This window comes from Astyanax mexicanus, chromosome 12, assembly GCF_023375975.1.
Source record: "Astyanax mexicanus isolate ESR-SI-001 chromosome 12, AstMex3_surface, whole genome shotgun sequence".
NCBI classification, from domain to species: domain Eukaryota; kingdom Metazoa; phylum Chordata; class Actinopteri; order Characiformes; family Acestrorhamphidae; genus Astyanax; species Astyanax mexicanus.
The window spans coordinates 12,043,328-12,060,978 of record NC_064419.1 but is presented as its reverse complement, the minus strand read 5'-3'; the positions used below and the strand labels follow the sequence as shown (position 1 = coordinate 12,060,978).

Sequence of the window (17,651 nt, the reverse complement as noted above, 5' to 3'; positions counted from 1 at the left end):
AGCCCAAGAACACTGTAGCAACTGTTAAGCATGGTGGTGGTAGCTACATGCAATGGGAATGTTTTCTGCAAGTGGAACTGCTACACTGAATAACAAGATATGACCTCAGAATTCTTTACATTACTCTGCAATCATCAGCTAATAAATTGAACCAGTAAACATTGATCCCACACACTCATCAGATGTGACTGTAAATTGGATGAAGCACTCTAACATTTATGTTATTAATATAGTCTTCTCAAAGCCTTAACCTCAATCCTATCAAAAATGTATGACGAAATATTTTGTCTATGCCAGAAAACCAACCAAAAAAAAGCATCTGGTCAAATGCAACTTGATACTTAAGCCCTTAATAGGCCATCAGCCCAGGAGCAGTTGTGAAGTGTTGTTACACAATGAAGAGTAGCCCCAATCAGTTTGCAAAGAAGTCCATAAATATGATATGCTGTATGTACTGTATGTTTTTGTTTTTGTTCACTGAAAGCCATTTACGTTGAGTGTATGTAAAAAAAATTGATCTCAACTGTATGTCTATACAGTATGCCAGTCCAGCTAGCAGTTTGTAAACTGGCACAACCCTTTACAAACAAACTCTGTGCAAAACCAACGATGAACAACAACATGGTTCAGTTCCTACCCACACCAATGCAGTCCAATCCGAAACCCTTCTTGGCTGAGATTTCTCAGAGACCACACTTTATTTTCTTAATCATAGCAGATTTCCTTATGCAAACTCTAAACTGTAAAACACACTTCATGCACCAACACAGATTACTCAAGGCAGTTTCTGCTCTTGGCTCCAACCTTGTCACAGCTACCAAAAAACAGGGAACAAACCAGGAGTTTGAAACACTGATGTCCATCACCTTGGTTATGCAGTCCTCCTTTGGAGTATAATCAGTAAAATGGCCTTCCCAGAAACAATTTAGCAAAATTTAGCTTGTAGCAAAACAGCAGAGCCTCGACTAGTACATATGGAACATTACCTAACCTATGCTGGCCAGCTTCATCTTTAGAACATCTAGCTAAACTAAAGAACCAAACCAGATAACATCTACATCCATATATAACCCATCTAGAACAGTTCAATCATTTGCACAGCTAGCAAAAGAGCAAAAACAGATCATATATACATCCATATAGGCCAGCTTGATCTTTAGTACATCAGGTCCAACCAGGTAGCATATAGGTCCTTATATAATGCTACAAACCTCAAGGCTCAATCTTCAGCAAATCCAGCCAATCCAGACTGCATATAAGCCAAAATCACAGGCTACCTGATTCAAGCTAGCTTGATTATTAGCACACCTCAGCCAAACTACATAACACAAGCTGTTCATTAAGCATGCAAGCTGGCTCAGTTTTCCGTTTTTGCCAGAGCAGGTAACAAATGAGCTCAAATCTAACCCATTCAAACCAGCATGATCTTTAGTGCTTAGTGTAAATCTATTTACAGCAGAAAGCAACCCCTGAAATATCTTATTTATACACCTTAATCTTAATGTATCCAGATAAACAGTGTTTATCTAACCCACAGAAACGATCTCAATCTTTATCAATCCCCAATCCCTCACCCAGCCATTTTCTTGATCAAAAAAAAAAAAGCAGAGCACCAGTTTCAGTGCACTGAGGCAGCATTACCACCACATCATCGATGTAGACTTCATTAACCTAGACCAGCATTAAGCAACGTACAATCAAGCTTAGCTGCTACAAGCATAGGACACTATATCCTCACCAGCCACACCATCACACCAGCGTATGGGGGCTTTCTTATGCTTTGCTGCTTTGCCTATGAAACCATCACAGCCGTTCATCATATTCCCTGACCAGTCCAGCCATTTGCACACCTACGGAAGTGGACCGGACTGCCTATTTACAAAACAGGCAGCGAGGCTGTGAGGGTGCACCTATTCATCACTGAACGTAGAGGGTAAACAGATGGTTAAAAGAAAGCAGATGAGAAAAAGAGAGGTAGAAACACTTGCCTGGATGTCGAGCTGAAGTGCAGGAGAGCAATCTCTTCCAGCTCACCCTCACACACACACATATAGTCACACACTCATATCCACACACTCACACACACAAGCACACACACGCGCGCACAGGGCCCTCTCTGATCAAGCGGTAATCCTCTCTTTGTGTCAACGGCTAGCAGAAAAATGTGTCCAGCACAATGATCCTTCTCTGGGAAGACGAACTGGAAAAAAAGGAGCGTGCAAAACGAGGGAGGGAAAGAGAGCGAGAGCGAGACCAAGAGCGGGTGATGGACAGAGTGTGTGTGTGAGAGAGAGAGAGAGAGAGAGAGAATGAGAAAGAAAGGAGGCTGAGAAGAGAGAGAGAGAGAGAGAGAGAGAGAGAGCGTGCACACCAAAGAGAAAGAGAGAGAGAGAGAGGGAGAGAGGAATGAAAGAGTAACAGCAGAAGCAAGAGAGGGCTGGCGGTCGGCAGAGGATTTGAAGAATGAGAGAGCAGGGGAGGTGGAGAGAGAGAGAGATCAGGTGGGGGGAGGGAAAGAGAGAGAGAGCTAGAGAGAGAGAGAGAGAGAGAGAGCGGGCGCGAGAGGGAGGGCTTTGAGGGATAAGGGATAACTCTGCTTTAGTAGGCAGCAGCAGCTGGGAGGACAGAATGGAATGGAAATGAAGGGACAGGGACAGAAAGGCCGAGAGACAGGCACTCGCACAGGGAGAGAGAGAGCGAGAAAGAGAGAGAGAGAGTAAGGGCGAGAGACACTGACTTGCCCTGTCACTGACTGACGTTTACTGCACAGTATAACAATGGCCATCTGTAGAGGGGGGTTCACAAACATAGTGTCTTCCTACTATGGGACACACTCTCACGTAAACACACACCACAGACACACACACACACACACAATGCTGCAACCTCTGGAGAAACTGCAGCAACAAGCACCTGTTAGCTTCCAACAAGATATGAGGAAGGAATGGACTAAGAGAGAGAGAGAGAGAGAGAGAGAAGGACAACAACACATGTGAAGGAAGAAAAAAAGAAGGAAAGAAAGAAAGGAGGCAGTGCTCCCTCAGGCCAGAGTGAAAGATGAGAGAAGAGAGGGAACAAAGCAAGACAAAGCCGTCCTGACAGCGTAAAAAAAACCCTAGAAATTCTGAGCTGCTGCTTTGTAACAGTGTGTGTGTGTGTGTTTATGTGTGTGTGTGCATTAAGATTCTGTAAAGTACACTATTCTATAAATGAATGAAAAGGTTCTACTTGAGGATCTACTTCACTAATACATTTCCTACAAGTTTCCAAACTTGTGCAGGAACTGACCTGACACTTTGCACTAGTACGTCTTCATCCATGTGTTTTTATCTGTGTGTTTGTTGTTTATATGTATATGAGTGCTTTTACATCTACCTTCAAACTTTTCAGATTAATACAAACCAAATTCGTTTTATAAACCACAGTCCAGACCAAAGCGCCAGATTTTGGTGCAACCAAAAATGATGGTCTTAATCTAGTTCAGTTTCAGATTTCAGACCAATTGCAGGCTATTGTCACACATTAAACAATAGAAGAAATAAAAGGAGCAGCGTTGTGCCGAAATCCGACTCCCCTCGGCATGTCCTGCAGCAGTGTGAGAACAACAGGTTACGCTAGTGATTTCTGTATCTACTGTAACTGTAGATTAACCCTTATTTCTAAACAGAAATAAAAACAATCTGAAGATAAACTGTTAAGCTCCTTTTGGTGTGTGACTCACGTGTACTCAAAGGGAGTCATGTTTCGGGAAGGGTGACAGAACTCAGCACACTACCTAAAAAGGCATCTTGCTGTTTTTTTGCTAATACAGGGAATGCAAATTTGTTTCACCTATGGGGATTTTTAATGATGTATAGTTGAATATATTTATTAGAAGGAGTGTTAATAAACATTTGGATATATATTGTACCTCTGAATTTTCTGGCATTGCATACTTTTTTAGACTGCCTAAATAATCTGCACAGACTGCTTTGAAACAGTGAGCATGCTACGGCTGCAACAACTAATTGATTAAAACTATCAATTATCATATTCAGCAGTACAGCACCCTTAAGCTGAATGTATGGAGTTAAGGGTGAAGGAGAAGTTTGTGGTAAATTGTAGCAAATCAACCAGCAGTTCCAAAACAAGCTGTAGCTTAAATCAAGCTAACATTATTAACAATTTGTAGAGCCTGCAACCGTAGTTAAACAAGATGTCTCATTTTTTGTACATTAATATGTCACTCACGTTTATCAAACAAGTTTTCCCTTCTACCTTAAATTTCACATTATAAGTGGCAGTTCGACCAGCAGTTCCAAAACAAGTCATAGTTTTAGTCTATTTTTTTAAGTTTACTCTATGTTCCTAGAGCCTGCTAGAGTAGTTAAACAAGATATATCTATTTTTAGTAAATTTATATCTCACTTACATTCAGCAAGTTTTCTCTTTCACCTTATATGCAGCAGCCTTTAGCTACATTTAAAGTAAAAGAAAATCAATACAAATCAATTTTAAATAAAGTGTTTAAAACCAGTTTGAAGTGTTTGAGGATTACAGCCAAGCACATAACCGTGTACACTTCATTTTGTTGTGTTGTGTTATACAATTATAGCATTAGTACAACGACCAAAATGGTTTATTATATAAAAAGCTGGGAAAATTAATCAAGAGATTAATTGATTATCAAAATAATCATTACTTGCTGCCCTGGTGCGTGCATGTAATCTTATACATGCACATATACTTAATTTTTGTTTGTTAATTAGCATGAGTTCTACTTTCTATAATTGATCATATCATAATTGGTCAGGGCCTATATTTGTTTAACTCTGACTACTTGAAACTTTAAGAGTGGTAACAATCTTCTAGACTTCAGTGGACCTCAGTGCACATTTGCCTGCTTCAGTGCACCTGAAGAAACTTCCCTGACCTTTTCCCTTCTTGTTCCTGGCATGGCCACACTACAGCCACATTTAAATTCAAACCCAGAGCGTCCAGAACTTCAGAACTTCAGCACTCGCTTATTCAGAACATTCCACCCCCTGCTGATCTCGCTCTGAGGAAAGCATCAATGAGAAGGAGACTTCAGTCTATTGTCCTTCTGTCTTTACACATGCAAAAACACTGAGCCCAATAACCCAAGGCCCTAAACACACTCTCTCACACACTCACACACACACACAGCCAGATGCCGTGTGTGTGCACTCCGTTTGACCTAGGTTTATGTTCTGAGGAAATCAGAGGGAAAGCAGTGAAGGAGCTGAAATGCAGCTGTGTGACTCCATCTTGTCTTCCATTCTGCAGCATCACCAGTGAGCACACACACTCTCACACGAGCGCACACACACACACACACACACACATACAAACCTGCTGCTCTTAAAGGGCCAGTGTTGTTTTTTCCCCTTTTATAGTAAACTCTTAAAATAGATTAAAACTGATTGTGATTATCTATCGGTGTGTGTACATATAAATATAAACATTTACAGTTTATTGATTAATATCAATTAATTAATTTTAGGGCAGAAAAGCAAAACTGACACTGTAACTATGAGCAAGTTATCCAGGTTTAAAAAATTGCATTGTTAGCATTGTGGCTAACATTCTCCAAGTCTGCAGAGAACAGCTGTTAGCATTCAGCTAAAAGCATAAAAACGGCCAGAGCCAGCTGTTTTTTCTATTAACATTCGTCTAAAATGCATAAATACTGCCAGAGCCGGATGCTTTATCTGTTAGCATTCAGCTAAAACGCATAAACACTAAAAGAACTGGCTGCTTTGTCTGTTGGCATTTGGCTAAAACCCATAAACACTGCCAGAGCTGACTGCTTTATCTGTTAGCATTCAGCTACAATGCATAAAGACTGCCAGAGTCCAATGCTTTATCTGTTAGCATTCAGCTACAATGCATAAAGACTGTCAGAGTCCAATGCTTTATCTGTTAGCATTCAGCTACAATGCATAAAGACTGTCAGAGTCCAATGCTTTATCTGTTAGCATTCAGCTACAATGCATAAAGACTGTCAGAGTCCAATGCTTTATCTGTTAGCATTCAGCTAAAATGCATAAAAACTGCCAGAGCCAGATGCTTTATCTGTTAGCATTCGACTAAAACGCTTAAACACTGCAAACGGCAGCTGCTTAAACACTGCCTGAGCTGGCTGCTTTATCTGTTAGCATTCATTTACAATGCATAAACACTGCCAGAGTTCGATGCTTTTTCTGTTAGTATTCAGCTAAAAGCATAAAAACTGCCAGAGCCGGCTGCTTTATTTGTTATCATTCGAATGAAATGCATACATTTGCCAAGGGCAGCTGCTTTTTGTGTTAGCATTCGGCTAAAACGAATAATCACTGCCAAGGGCAGCCACCTTTTTTGTTAGAATTTGGCTAAAATGCATAAAAACTGCCAAAGCCGGCTGCTTTATTTGTTAGCATTCAACCAAAATGCTTAAACACTCCCAAGGGCAGCTGCTTTTTCTGTTAGCATTCGGCTAAAATGCATAAACACTGCCAGAGCCGGATGCTTTATCTGTTAGCATTCAGCTACAATGCATAAACACTGCCAGAGTCCGATGCTTTTTCTGTTAGCATCAGCTAAAACTGCATAAACACTGCCAAGAGCAGCTGCTTTTTCTGTTAGCATTCAGTTAAAACGCATAAAAACTGCCAGAATCGGCTGCTTTATCTGTTAGCATTTGACTAAAATGCATAAACACTGCCAGAGCCGGCTGCTTTATTTGTTATCATTCGAATGAAATGCATACATTTGCCAAGGGCAGCTGCTTTTTGTGTTAGCATTCGGCTAAAACGAATAATCACTGCCATGGGCAGCCACCTTTTTTGTTAGAATTTGGCTAAAATGTATAAAAACTGCCAGAGCCGGCTGCTTTATTTGTTAGCATTCGACCAAAATGCTTAAAAACTGCCAAGGGCAGCTGCTTTTTCTGTTAGCATTCGGCTAAAGTGCATAAACACTGCCTGAGCTGGCTGCTTTATCTGTTAGCATTCGCCTAAAACGCATAAACACTGCCATAGCCGGCAGCTTTTTCTGTTAGCATTTGGCTAAATTGCATAAAGACTGCCAGAGTCGGCTGTTTTTTCTATTAGCATTTGTCTAAAATGCATAAACACTGCCAGAGCCGGATGCTTTATCTGTTAGCATTCAGCTAAAAGCATAAAAACTGCCAGAGCCGGCTGCTTTTTCTGTTAGAATTCAGCTAAAACTATAAACTCTGCCATAGCTGGCTGCTTTTTCTGTTAGCATTCAGCTAAAGTGCATAAAAACTGCCAGAGTCGGCAGTTTTTTCTATTAGCATTCATCTAAAATGCATAAACACTGCCAGAGCCGGATGGTTTATCTGTTAGCATTCAGCTACAATGCATAAACACTGCCAGAGTTCGATGCTTTTTCTGTTAGCATCAGCTAAAACTGCATAAACACTGCCAAGAGCAGCTGCTTTTTCTGTTAGCATTTAGTTTAAACGCATAAAAACTGCCAGAGTTGGCTGCTTTATCTGTTAGCATTTGACTAAAATGCATAAACACTGCCAGAGCTGGATGCTTTATCTGTTAGCATTCGCTAGAACACATCAACACTGCCACGGTCAGCTGTTTTGTCTGTTAGCATTCAGATAAATGCATGAAATTGCCCTGTTAAAATAGAGATACGTAAAAGACAGAGCGCACCTGGCTCCTAAAGGGAACCGCAAGTGATTCGATGACTGGTTTATTTCACGATACACACAAAACACACCCATTTTGAGCTGTGCTAGGTGTAGTTTTCTCACCACTATGATAACAAAGACACACTGATATGCCCTTAATCAGGCTGCCTGAGAATTTCTATTTTATCATTTAACAACAAATTTTAAAACAACTCCCATATTCACAGTACGTCACAAAATATAGCACTGCGAGAAGAGGGCAATTTGTAGGACAACGTAGCAAGCGAATGACTGCAAACTATTCTAACAAAAACTAAATTTTAATGTCCTAACAACTTTTGGGTCAAAGTAATCCAAACATACAATTGCCAACACTATACTATTAATATAATAGACAGTGACAGCCCTAATGTAAACCCATCAATCATAGTTTCAGAGTTGTTAGAAGGTCAAACGCTGGCCAGGCACTGTCATGCAAAATATGTATGCAAATAAAAATGTAAATAAGCAGAAAGGACTCACCTGCATGCAGTTTAACAACAGAAAGCACTTTAGAAAACAACTGAATATGATCTATGTACTTTGAAAAATAAAGTATATATCTAATCTGTTATTAACCTAGTAAAACATCATAACCAGAAAAAATACAAATATATGCATGCAAAAAGTAGTGAGATTACATCAGTACATTGATTAAAACACCCCCAAAAATCTCCTATATTATTTAAATCAGGTGAGTAGGTGATCTCAACTATTGTATTAGATATATTATATTCCTATATATTATTTGTACTTAATAAGTACATAATATATGTATTATATTGCCTCTGTTCTTATGCAATCGTACATTAGAACAAGCAGAAATGTTTTCCTAAAAATCCAATGTACTTAAATGCCTGAAATCAATATAAAATGTGGCGTAAAACACGTCCCCAATCAGAAAGTGATGAGATTTTTACTCTAATAAAAAGTTTACTTCTTATTAATAAAGGCTATATGCTATACAAATTGCAGAGTTGTTTAGTCTTATTATTTAGTCTTACTTTTATTGAGTTTTTATGTTTGCATTTTTGGCATAAAAATAGCTAAGATATGAAAGATAAGAAAAGGAAAAAGCTAGAAATGCTCTACAACTTGGGGCTGATAAAATGTCAAATGTTTTCTGAATATTAAATTAGGATTAAGGCTTCTGAATGATAAAGTATCCTCTTGAACCATTTCTAATTTTAAATAATCATAAAAACTTATATGTTTTTTGTTTTGTGAAAAACATAAAAAAAATGAGTTTAGGAAGGTGTCGACAAATGAAGTCATGTGCGTGACTTGTCATCAATCAAATACATCATGCTACAATTTTTTTACTGCATGATACATTCTCATTTTCTATAACTTACTGTATATCAGAGGAACATTAAATCTACCCAACTGCATTAATTTTACTCAAATCTTCGGTACACAATATTAATATTACGATTATTATGTCAAATCATTTTTTATACTTCAGTATCAGTATTGTAAAAGCCAATTTGCATTAATGATTAACAATTAGTTTACTGATGCATAATGACATTGGAATTGTTTTGTTATTGTAAATTGTTTCTAAAAGTCAGATTGTATTTATAGCACTCAAGAAGGTTGTTTTTAGGTGACACTGGGCTCCTGTGCAAAAATGTCTATACTATATTTATTTTACTGCATCTGTAGCCCCATGTAAATACATATTCCTTTAATATGCAATGCTAGAGTTTCATACAGCAGCTTCCTTTAATTTTACATCAAATAACTTCAGGTTCTTTAAGCCAGATGTCTTCAAATCTGGATGCCGGCAAATCGTCAATAGTCATCAACACTTAAATTAAAACTTAAATCAATCTCAAACTTAAATGAAGATCTGGATCTGAAAGCATGTGCTGTATGCTCTGATGGAAAATATGGTGCACATTCTGAATCCTACTGCTGGGCAAAACTGAGTTGCATTCTGTAATACTGTCCAATCATTTTTCTTGTTGTGTCTCAGCTGAATGCTGATTGCAGCGTGAGCGGCGCTGGTTTTAATGCGACGGGAAACGTGACAGGCAACATCTGCGGCTCCTCGCATTAACTCGTGACATTAGCATGAGCTGCATCTGTTATCTGTCAACAGATTTGGTCAATCACTTTTTTTTACAAAGAGGCTGGACGCATCTTTAATTCTTTAATTTGACTCTTAGTCACGATGCTAATTGTGAAGAGACGCAGTTAGACTGGGGAGAACTGGAGACGCAGCAGATAACAATAGTGTATTACATATGTAGTGCATTGTATTATTTTTACTATGTATTTCTTACATCAAATATATTTTTTTTATTGAGTCTCTTATAACGTTCTTATTATAATTCTTTTGGCAAACCTAAAATAAACAAAACTGCATATATTTAAATAAAATATCCATATTATTACTGCAAAATAATGTGAAAAAAATATGTTTAAATTAATTGTTTACCATGTATAGAACTAATCCAGTAGTACAATTATAATACAATCATATCACAGAAGAATATAATAAAATCACAATAGATGTGACTCAGTGTTTATTGGTCATACAACTAAACAAAAATTGAGTGGTATAATTTATAATTACAATAGTGTCAGTAATTTATGGGATAATCTTACATCTCCAGGAGACAACAACAGAGCAACAATCTGACTAAGCAGGAATCTCTCTCTCTCTGTCTCTCTTTCTGTCTTACTCTCCACTCTCAAAATGTAAATGCTCTTCATGTGACAAGGAATTCCATTTCCAATACATCAGATTCAGAGATTCAGCAAATCATCATAATCCCAAACATCCAGGGGATTGGACCAGTTCACTGGATTTAAACGTCACATGGCACCAAGGGAGACGAGAAGAGAGAAGGATAGAGAGAGCAGGGGAGGGGCAGGGGATGGAGAGCAGAACTGAACTAACGTTCAAATGTCCAGTTTGGCATGAGGAGGTGATGATAATTTGATGCAGCCCACTTTCTTTATAATTGAGATTACTAATTTTCATAAAATAAAAATCTAAAAAAATGTGATGCGCATAAGTATTCGTCCGCCTTAAATCAATACTTAGCTTCGCTATAATTACAGTTGCAAGTCTTTTGGGGTTTGTTTCTACCAGCTTTGTGCATCTACAGACTGCGATTTTTGCTCATTCTTCTTTACAGAACAGATGAAGCTCAGCCAGGTTGAATGGAGAGCGTTTGTGAACAGAAATGTCCATGTCTTGCCACAGAAGCTCAATAGCATTTAGGTCGGACTTTGACTGGGCCATTCTAACACATGAATATTCTTTGATCTAAACCAATCCACTGTAGCTTTGGCTTTATGTTTAGGTTCATTGTCTTGCTGGAAGGTAAATCTCCTTCCCTGCAACAAGTTTTCTTGCAGGATTGCCCTGTGTTTAGCTCCATCCATCTTCCCATCAACTCTGACCAGCTTCCCAAAGCAGTCCCTGCTGAAGAAAAGCATCCCCACAACATAATGCTGCCGCCACCATGTTTCACAGTGGGAATGGAGAGTTCAGGGTGATGAGCAGTGTTACTTTTTCGCCACACACAGCATTTTCCATTTAGACCCAAGAGTTACATTTAAGCATAAAGCATAAAGATAAATCGCACATTTGAATACCAATCAATCCAATCAATCAGCCTCACTGCTTTAACATAAGAGGTTAAAATTCCAGTGAAACCAGATCAAACCAAACTCTATACTGCCCAAGCTCTGCTCACCCTCAAGCCTCACGACCTGACTCATTTGCTCAACACGCCAGAGAGCCTGTCCCCTTCATTCAGAGCTCCAGAGATTTATGGAAGTGAGAAACATGCCATGGGGAGGGTCCTACACGGTGGATTCCAGGGATTATCGGATACCCAAAAGTAACCAAGTGCAGCAAAGACCTTCATTGTCAGTGTGAGAGTGTGATGTCAAGTAATTTTAGGCAAGGCTGCCTGGGGTGACTCTGGTTGGACAAAGTTTAACTTCAAGCAAATTGTACGGGTGACATCATGTACTTTTTATATATCAAGGGCTTAGAGGGAAAATATACGGCTTTGATTTAGCAGTAAAAATGGTGTTGAAACTGGTATGGTACCGTGCTGAAAACAAAGATTTTTTACCGTGAGAAAATATTCACTAGTCACTTTCACATTGAAGACATACAGGTGCCAAAAGATTTATCTTTTCGAGCAGAACATGAGTTCGGAAACTCCTACTGATTTAGGTTATTATTGTAATCTATCTATCTATCTATCTGTCTATCTGTCTATCTGTCTATCTATCTATCTATCTATCTATCTATCTATCTATCTATCTATCTATCTATCACAGTACATATATCAATCTTCCAACTCCACATGCCATTCGGATGCATGGCATTATGGGAACTACAGTAGTTCTTATTAAATTTTTAAAAAACTTATCATGTTTTTGGGTTGGTTTTACCCTTTTGTACAGTACTCACAGATTTCGCCCCTGAAAACTGTTTGGGTGTGTAAAGACCTTCTGTTAGATTCACAAATTTCTTTAGCACTAAAGGCCGGAGCATTAGCATTAGCCGCTAACCGCTAGCTGCTCCAGCAGTGCTAACTGGGGTTAGCAGCAGGCTACAGTTTGATAATATTTATCTCTAAACGACGAAAGAGCTAGCACTTAGCGGCTAATGCTATTGCTGCTCCATCAGTGCTAGCTGGGGTTAGCAGCAGGCTATAGGCAAATAAAACTCACCTCTGAACTGCAAAAGAGCTAGCGTGGTTAATGCTAACACTGCTCCAGTGTCAGTGCCTCTGACTTCACTGAAACTCCTGTATAACACTGTACTTTAGTGGAGTGGCTTTACTGCTTTTTACAACCTGAATGGTAAAATTCATATATAACGTGCACTGACGATTTTTGGGAAAATGAAAGAATTTTAAGTGCATTTTATAATACTAAAAATACAGTATTTAGAAATGTGTTGGTTCTTGCTCTAGACTTTTCTTTTCATCTCATTCATTCTGTACAATATGCCTCATTAACTGTCCATCTTTTAGGCATGTTTTTGGCAATTTTAATTATAATCTGTATTTTATTTTTAACAATTCTCTGTGCATAAACCTTTCCAAAACTTCAAATGTTTGATATGGATTTCTCTTATTGTGTGTGTAGAGGCTGTATTTTAAGTGGGCACCTCTCTCTCTATAAGCAGTGTTTACATGTTTAAACAAATTGTCATATTATATCATCAAGAGAGTAATACATAAAACAAATAGTACAAATAATACTAATGTGACTTTCGTACACACAAAACAAGACTAATGTTGAAAAAAAGCACAGATAATGTGATAAAACCTTCCTAATAGTAACCTGCAACATATATTCTGTGTACAGATAGCATCTGTGCTGTCCTGTCTATCTGACCGTATCCCTGTCGCTCTCCTCGCGACATGTTGTGTTGCTGTAGCTTCACTAAACAATAGGATACAGGATATCCCAGGGGAAACATGAGAGATACACCAGATTGTGAAAACGCTCACAATCAGCATGTTGTGGATGGGAGTTTAGAATGTGTGGCATGGTTGTGTATGCGTGTGTGTGTGTTGTGTGTTTGTATGTAATTATCTAGGTATATGGTATATAAGCATTGTATCCTGGTACTCACAAGGCACAGCATGGCGGTACAGATTGTCTCTGATGGTTTGCTGAAGATCGTGGTCTGGAGATGACTTCTGAAAGCGCAGGCTTAGGTAGTGCCTCAGGTCCTTATTTAGTTTATGTCCTACACACACACACACACACAAACACACACATACACACACACACAAAATCAATACATTAATCTGCGGCTCCCAAAAATGAACAGTACCCATTAAATCACATATTGACGTAAGGCTGAGCAAGCCCTTGGTGGTTAGACAGTGGTTGCTAGGTGGTTGCCATTGGCAACTGCTATGCTGAATCAAGGGGTGGCTATGTTATTGCTAAGGTGATGTTTTCATGGAGGTTGCCATGTGGTCGTAATGCTGGTGGTAGCTATGGGATTGTTAATCATTTCATGCTGCAATGCTGACCCAAGTGATGGCTGTGTTGTTCCTAGGTGGTGGTTATGGTATTCCTGGTGGTAGCTACGGGGTTGATAAACTGTTCTGTCCTGAACTATGATGTTCATTGAAGTTGTTATGGAATTGTTCTGATGTTTTAGGTGGTTGCTGTGCTGATGCTATGCAATTGGTTTGTATGAAACCCACCAAAACAGGACTGTGGAATGGTGGAACTGGGTTTTGTGGAGTCATGAAACATCATCCAGTACCTTTGTAATATATGCAGATCCAGATAACGGTTATGTTGGTCCTAAGGTGGTAGGTGTGGTGGTTGCTAGATGGTGTTTCCAAGCGTATTCTATGCTGTTGATAAGTGTTTTTTGGCAGTTGATATACTGATCCAAGTGGTGGCTATGATATTCCAGGTGGTAGCTATGAGCTTGCCAGGCAACTGCTATGCTCTTTATTGTGGTTGCTCAGATGTAGCTAAGTTGTTGCCATGCAGTTCCAATAATTTCCAAGGTGGTTGTTATGCAATTGGTCTGCAGAAGACTATACTGGGTTCTCTAGGTTCCCATCCAATAGTGTTGAGGTGTTTTGGGTGGAGTACCTGACCTCACTAATGCTCTTGTTGCTGATACAGATATACTGCAGATACAGATCTAAGTGGTGGCTACATAGGGTCTAAGGTGGTTGCTCAGTGGTTGCTAGGTGTTTGATATGCTGTTCCTAAGTGTTGCTAAACAGAGATTTCCAGGGAGATGCTATGCTGAACCAAGTGGAGGCTACTAAATAATCCCAGGTGGTTGCCATATGTATTTGCAATGCTTTTCCAAGTGGCCCTTATGGTGTTGCTTCTGGTGTTGCTATGCTGTTGCTTTGCAGTTTTTATTGTTTCCCAGTTGCTTGTTATGCAACTTTTAGCACAAAATCCACTAGCATTAGACTGAACTGCATGGGTTCTCTGAAGTGATGGCGCTCCATCCAAGCCTTTGACAGGAGCTCACAAATCTCCTTGTGGTTAATACAGTCAAAAGCTCACAGCAATGTTTTATGTGGAAAGCTTCTTGTTGTGACATAGCAAAGTAGGAATACACTGTCTAATATTTCCATGGATTTCAGGTGATGGTTGTCGACTTGCTAGATTGCTAGGTTGCTATGCTGTTCAGATTGGTTGCTATTCTGCTGCTCTACAGTAGCTATGATACCTTACATGGTTGCAAAATCCAACAACAATAGATTGAATTTGTGGAGTGATGGAGCTCCATCCAAGCCGATGTACAGTCAAAACCACACAGCAATGTTTTCAGTGCAAAGGCTCTTGCAGTGTCATAGCAATTTAGGAAAAAAATGCGTAATATTTCCCTGGATTTCTGGTGGTAGTTATGGGCTTGCTAGACAGTTGCTGTGCTGATCAGAGTGGTTGCTATTCTGTTGTTATAAAGTATCTATGATACCCTACGTGGTTGCAATGCTTTTCCAAGTGGTCGCGATGCTGTTTCTATGCTGTTGCTATACAGTTTCTATTGTTTCCCAGGTGCTTGTTATACAACTTTTAACACAAAATCCACCAGTACTGTACTGGACTGAACTGCATGGGTTCTCTAGAGTGATAGAGCCCAATTCAATCCAATCCAATCTAATCCAATACCTGAGCTCACTAATGTCCTTGTGGTTCATACAGTCAACATCTCACAGCAGTGCTTTCATTGCAAAGAAGAACAAACTTCAGAATAATTGACTGGATTTCAGAAACAGGTGTGACCAAACATTTATACACCATGAGTCATTGTTTATTGACGTTTTAGCTGCACTAGTTAATCCAGGACGTGCGTAATGTTAGCATAGCATGTAATTCCTGATACACTGGGTTTAAAGACAAGATCAAGATGTTTAGAGCTTAGATTGTAGTTTGGGATTTATCTTAGGTTTAGTGTTAATATTTAGCTTAGGCTCAGTGTGGTTAGTATTCATGGCCATACACTACACTTTCTCACAGCTACTGATTAGCAATGACACTCATTTTGTCTCCCCCAGCACCAGACATGATGTGAAGAGACTGTGACTAGCGTTCTTTATGCTCAGACTACTGTATATATGGTGGAAATGCTTCGTTTCTAAACACTCCATACCCTGCCTTCCCTCTCAATCTCGTCTTCCTCACTCACTTCATCCAGTCTATATGTGTGTCACTCAGTGGCGGCGAACCACAGTCAGGTAACTGTTACCTAGCAACCGTCTGCAGCTGACAACCAGTGTTGTGGTCCCTACTGGGCACTCCGGAGAAGAAGGGAAAGCAGAAGAAAGAGCAAGGGAGGAAAAGAAGAAAAGAAGCAAAGGGATAAACACATGCAGCATAAACGGCTACTGTGTCCACGGCTGGAGTATGAACACATATGCTTATTGCTCTAGTGTTTATTACACTGTAAATACAACTACGCTAGTAATTAATGTAGGCATGCTCACTGGACTGGTTCAGTATAGCCTTCTGTAAACACTGAAAGCCTGAAGCCATGTCACACAGCATGATACATCACATACACCATGGACAAAAGTATTGGGACACCTGCTTATTGATATGATGGATGAGTTGGGGATGAGGTGTGGTGGTCTTGTCACTGAATGCAATCAAATCCTCACCAATGCTGCAAGATCTAGTAGAAAGCCTCCACCCAGTGTCCAGAATATTTATTTTTAAATCAAGTTTATTAAAAATATCCTGTTTTGGTGGAGGCTTGCTACTAGATCTTGGACCATTGCTGTGAAGATCTGATTGCATTTAATGACACGTGTGTTAGTGGACTCAGTATGTTGGATGGTCACCATCACATCTCATCCTCAATTCACCCAATGGGGCTCCATCATGCCAAAGAAAGAACACACTTCTGCTGCTTCACAGCTCAACATTTTTGGGGTTTATATCCATGTAGCCAGCCCACATTTAGTAATAAAAAAAATCCAAATTGTGATGAAAAAAACTACAAAAAAAATTGAATTTGACAAAAAAAATAATTCCATCTGAGGTATTTGGTTCAGTTTGTAGTAGGGGTGGGCGATATGGCTCTAAAATAATATCACGATATTTCATGGTAATATCACGATAACGATATTTTTGGCGATACGACAATTTTTATTTAAATTATTTAGAATTTTATTGTTGCATGCGATATAATATGGCTAACTGAGATATTTAAAAAAAAAATTATCAGATTTGTAACAGAAGTCAATGATCCAGAATGTCATGATACTAATAATTCACTCCAAATATCTACAAAAATCCAGGATTAAAGTAAAATAAATGATACCGGACAGATATAATCTGTCTCTAGTAGATATATCATGAATAATTAGAACAGTGTGATTTTTTCTTTTGCTAAATTAGGTAATTAGGGGTGGGTAATATGGCACGATATTTCAGGGTCTAATATCGTTCACGATATTTACATTTTTTGGCGATATTATCACGTACGATACGATATGGCACACCCCTAGTTTGTAGTCTTTTACGCAGTAAAATCTAAACAGTGAACATACGCTCTTGTATAGGTTTTTGAAAAGGCTCCATTATTACAATCATATAATAATAAGACTTATTACAGATTACAGGAGACCAAATTAAATGTTTTATATTCAGCTACAGCGATGCATGAAAGAAGCAGGTGGGTCTTCTAGCTTCAATGTTTCAGGTCATCTGCACATGCTATGGTCAGAGACCAATCAGCTTGAACTAAGCTTAGCGTGGGATGTCGCTAACTTGCGGCAACATGCCATTAATGGCTTATAGCTTAAAGGTTCTGTGTGGAACTCTTATGGAGCCTGTGGGATTGGATTCTGCTTTATACACACAAATATGTGTATTTAGACTATGCATGTATTATCTGTACCACATGCATCAAACTGTACTCTCCATGCTATCATACTCTGGTTACATAGAGCTAGGCAATAGGGTTACAATGTGGTAAAGA

At 39.1% G+C, this 17,651-nt stretch overlaps 1 protein-coding gene across 12 annotated transcripts in view; it reads right to left on the bottom strand.

Moving 5' to 3' along the window:
* The window catches only part of magi1a (membrane associated guanylate kinase, WW and PDZ domain containing 1a), a 209,362-nt gene that overhangs the window by 135,022 nt on the left and 56,689 nt on the right, over nucleotides 1–17,651 (bottom strand). For all 12 annotated transcript variants that reach the window (XM_049485726.1, XM_049485728.1, XM_049485722.1 and 9 more), the window contains exon 2: nucleotides 13,308–13,424. In XM_049485726.1, coding sequence (XP_049341683.1) covers nucleotides 13,308–13,424 — 117 coding nt within the window. The remainder of the gene's footprint in view (nucleotides 1–13,307; nucleotides 13,425–17,651) is intronic.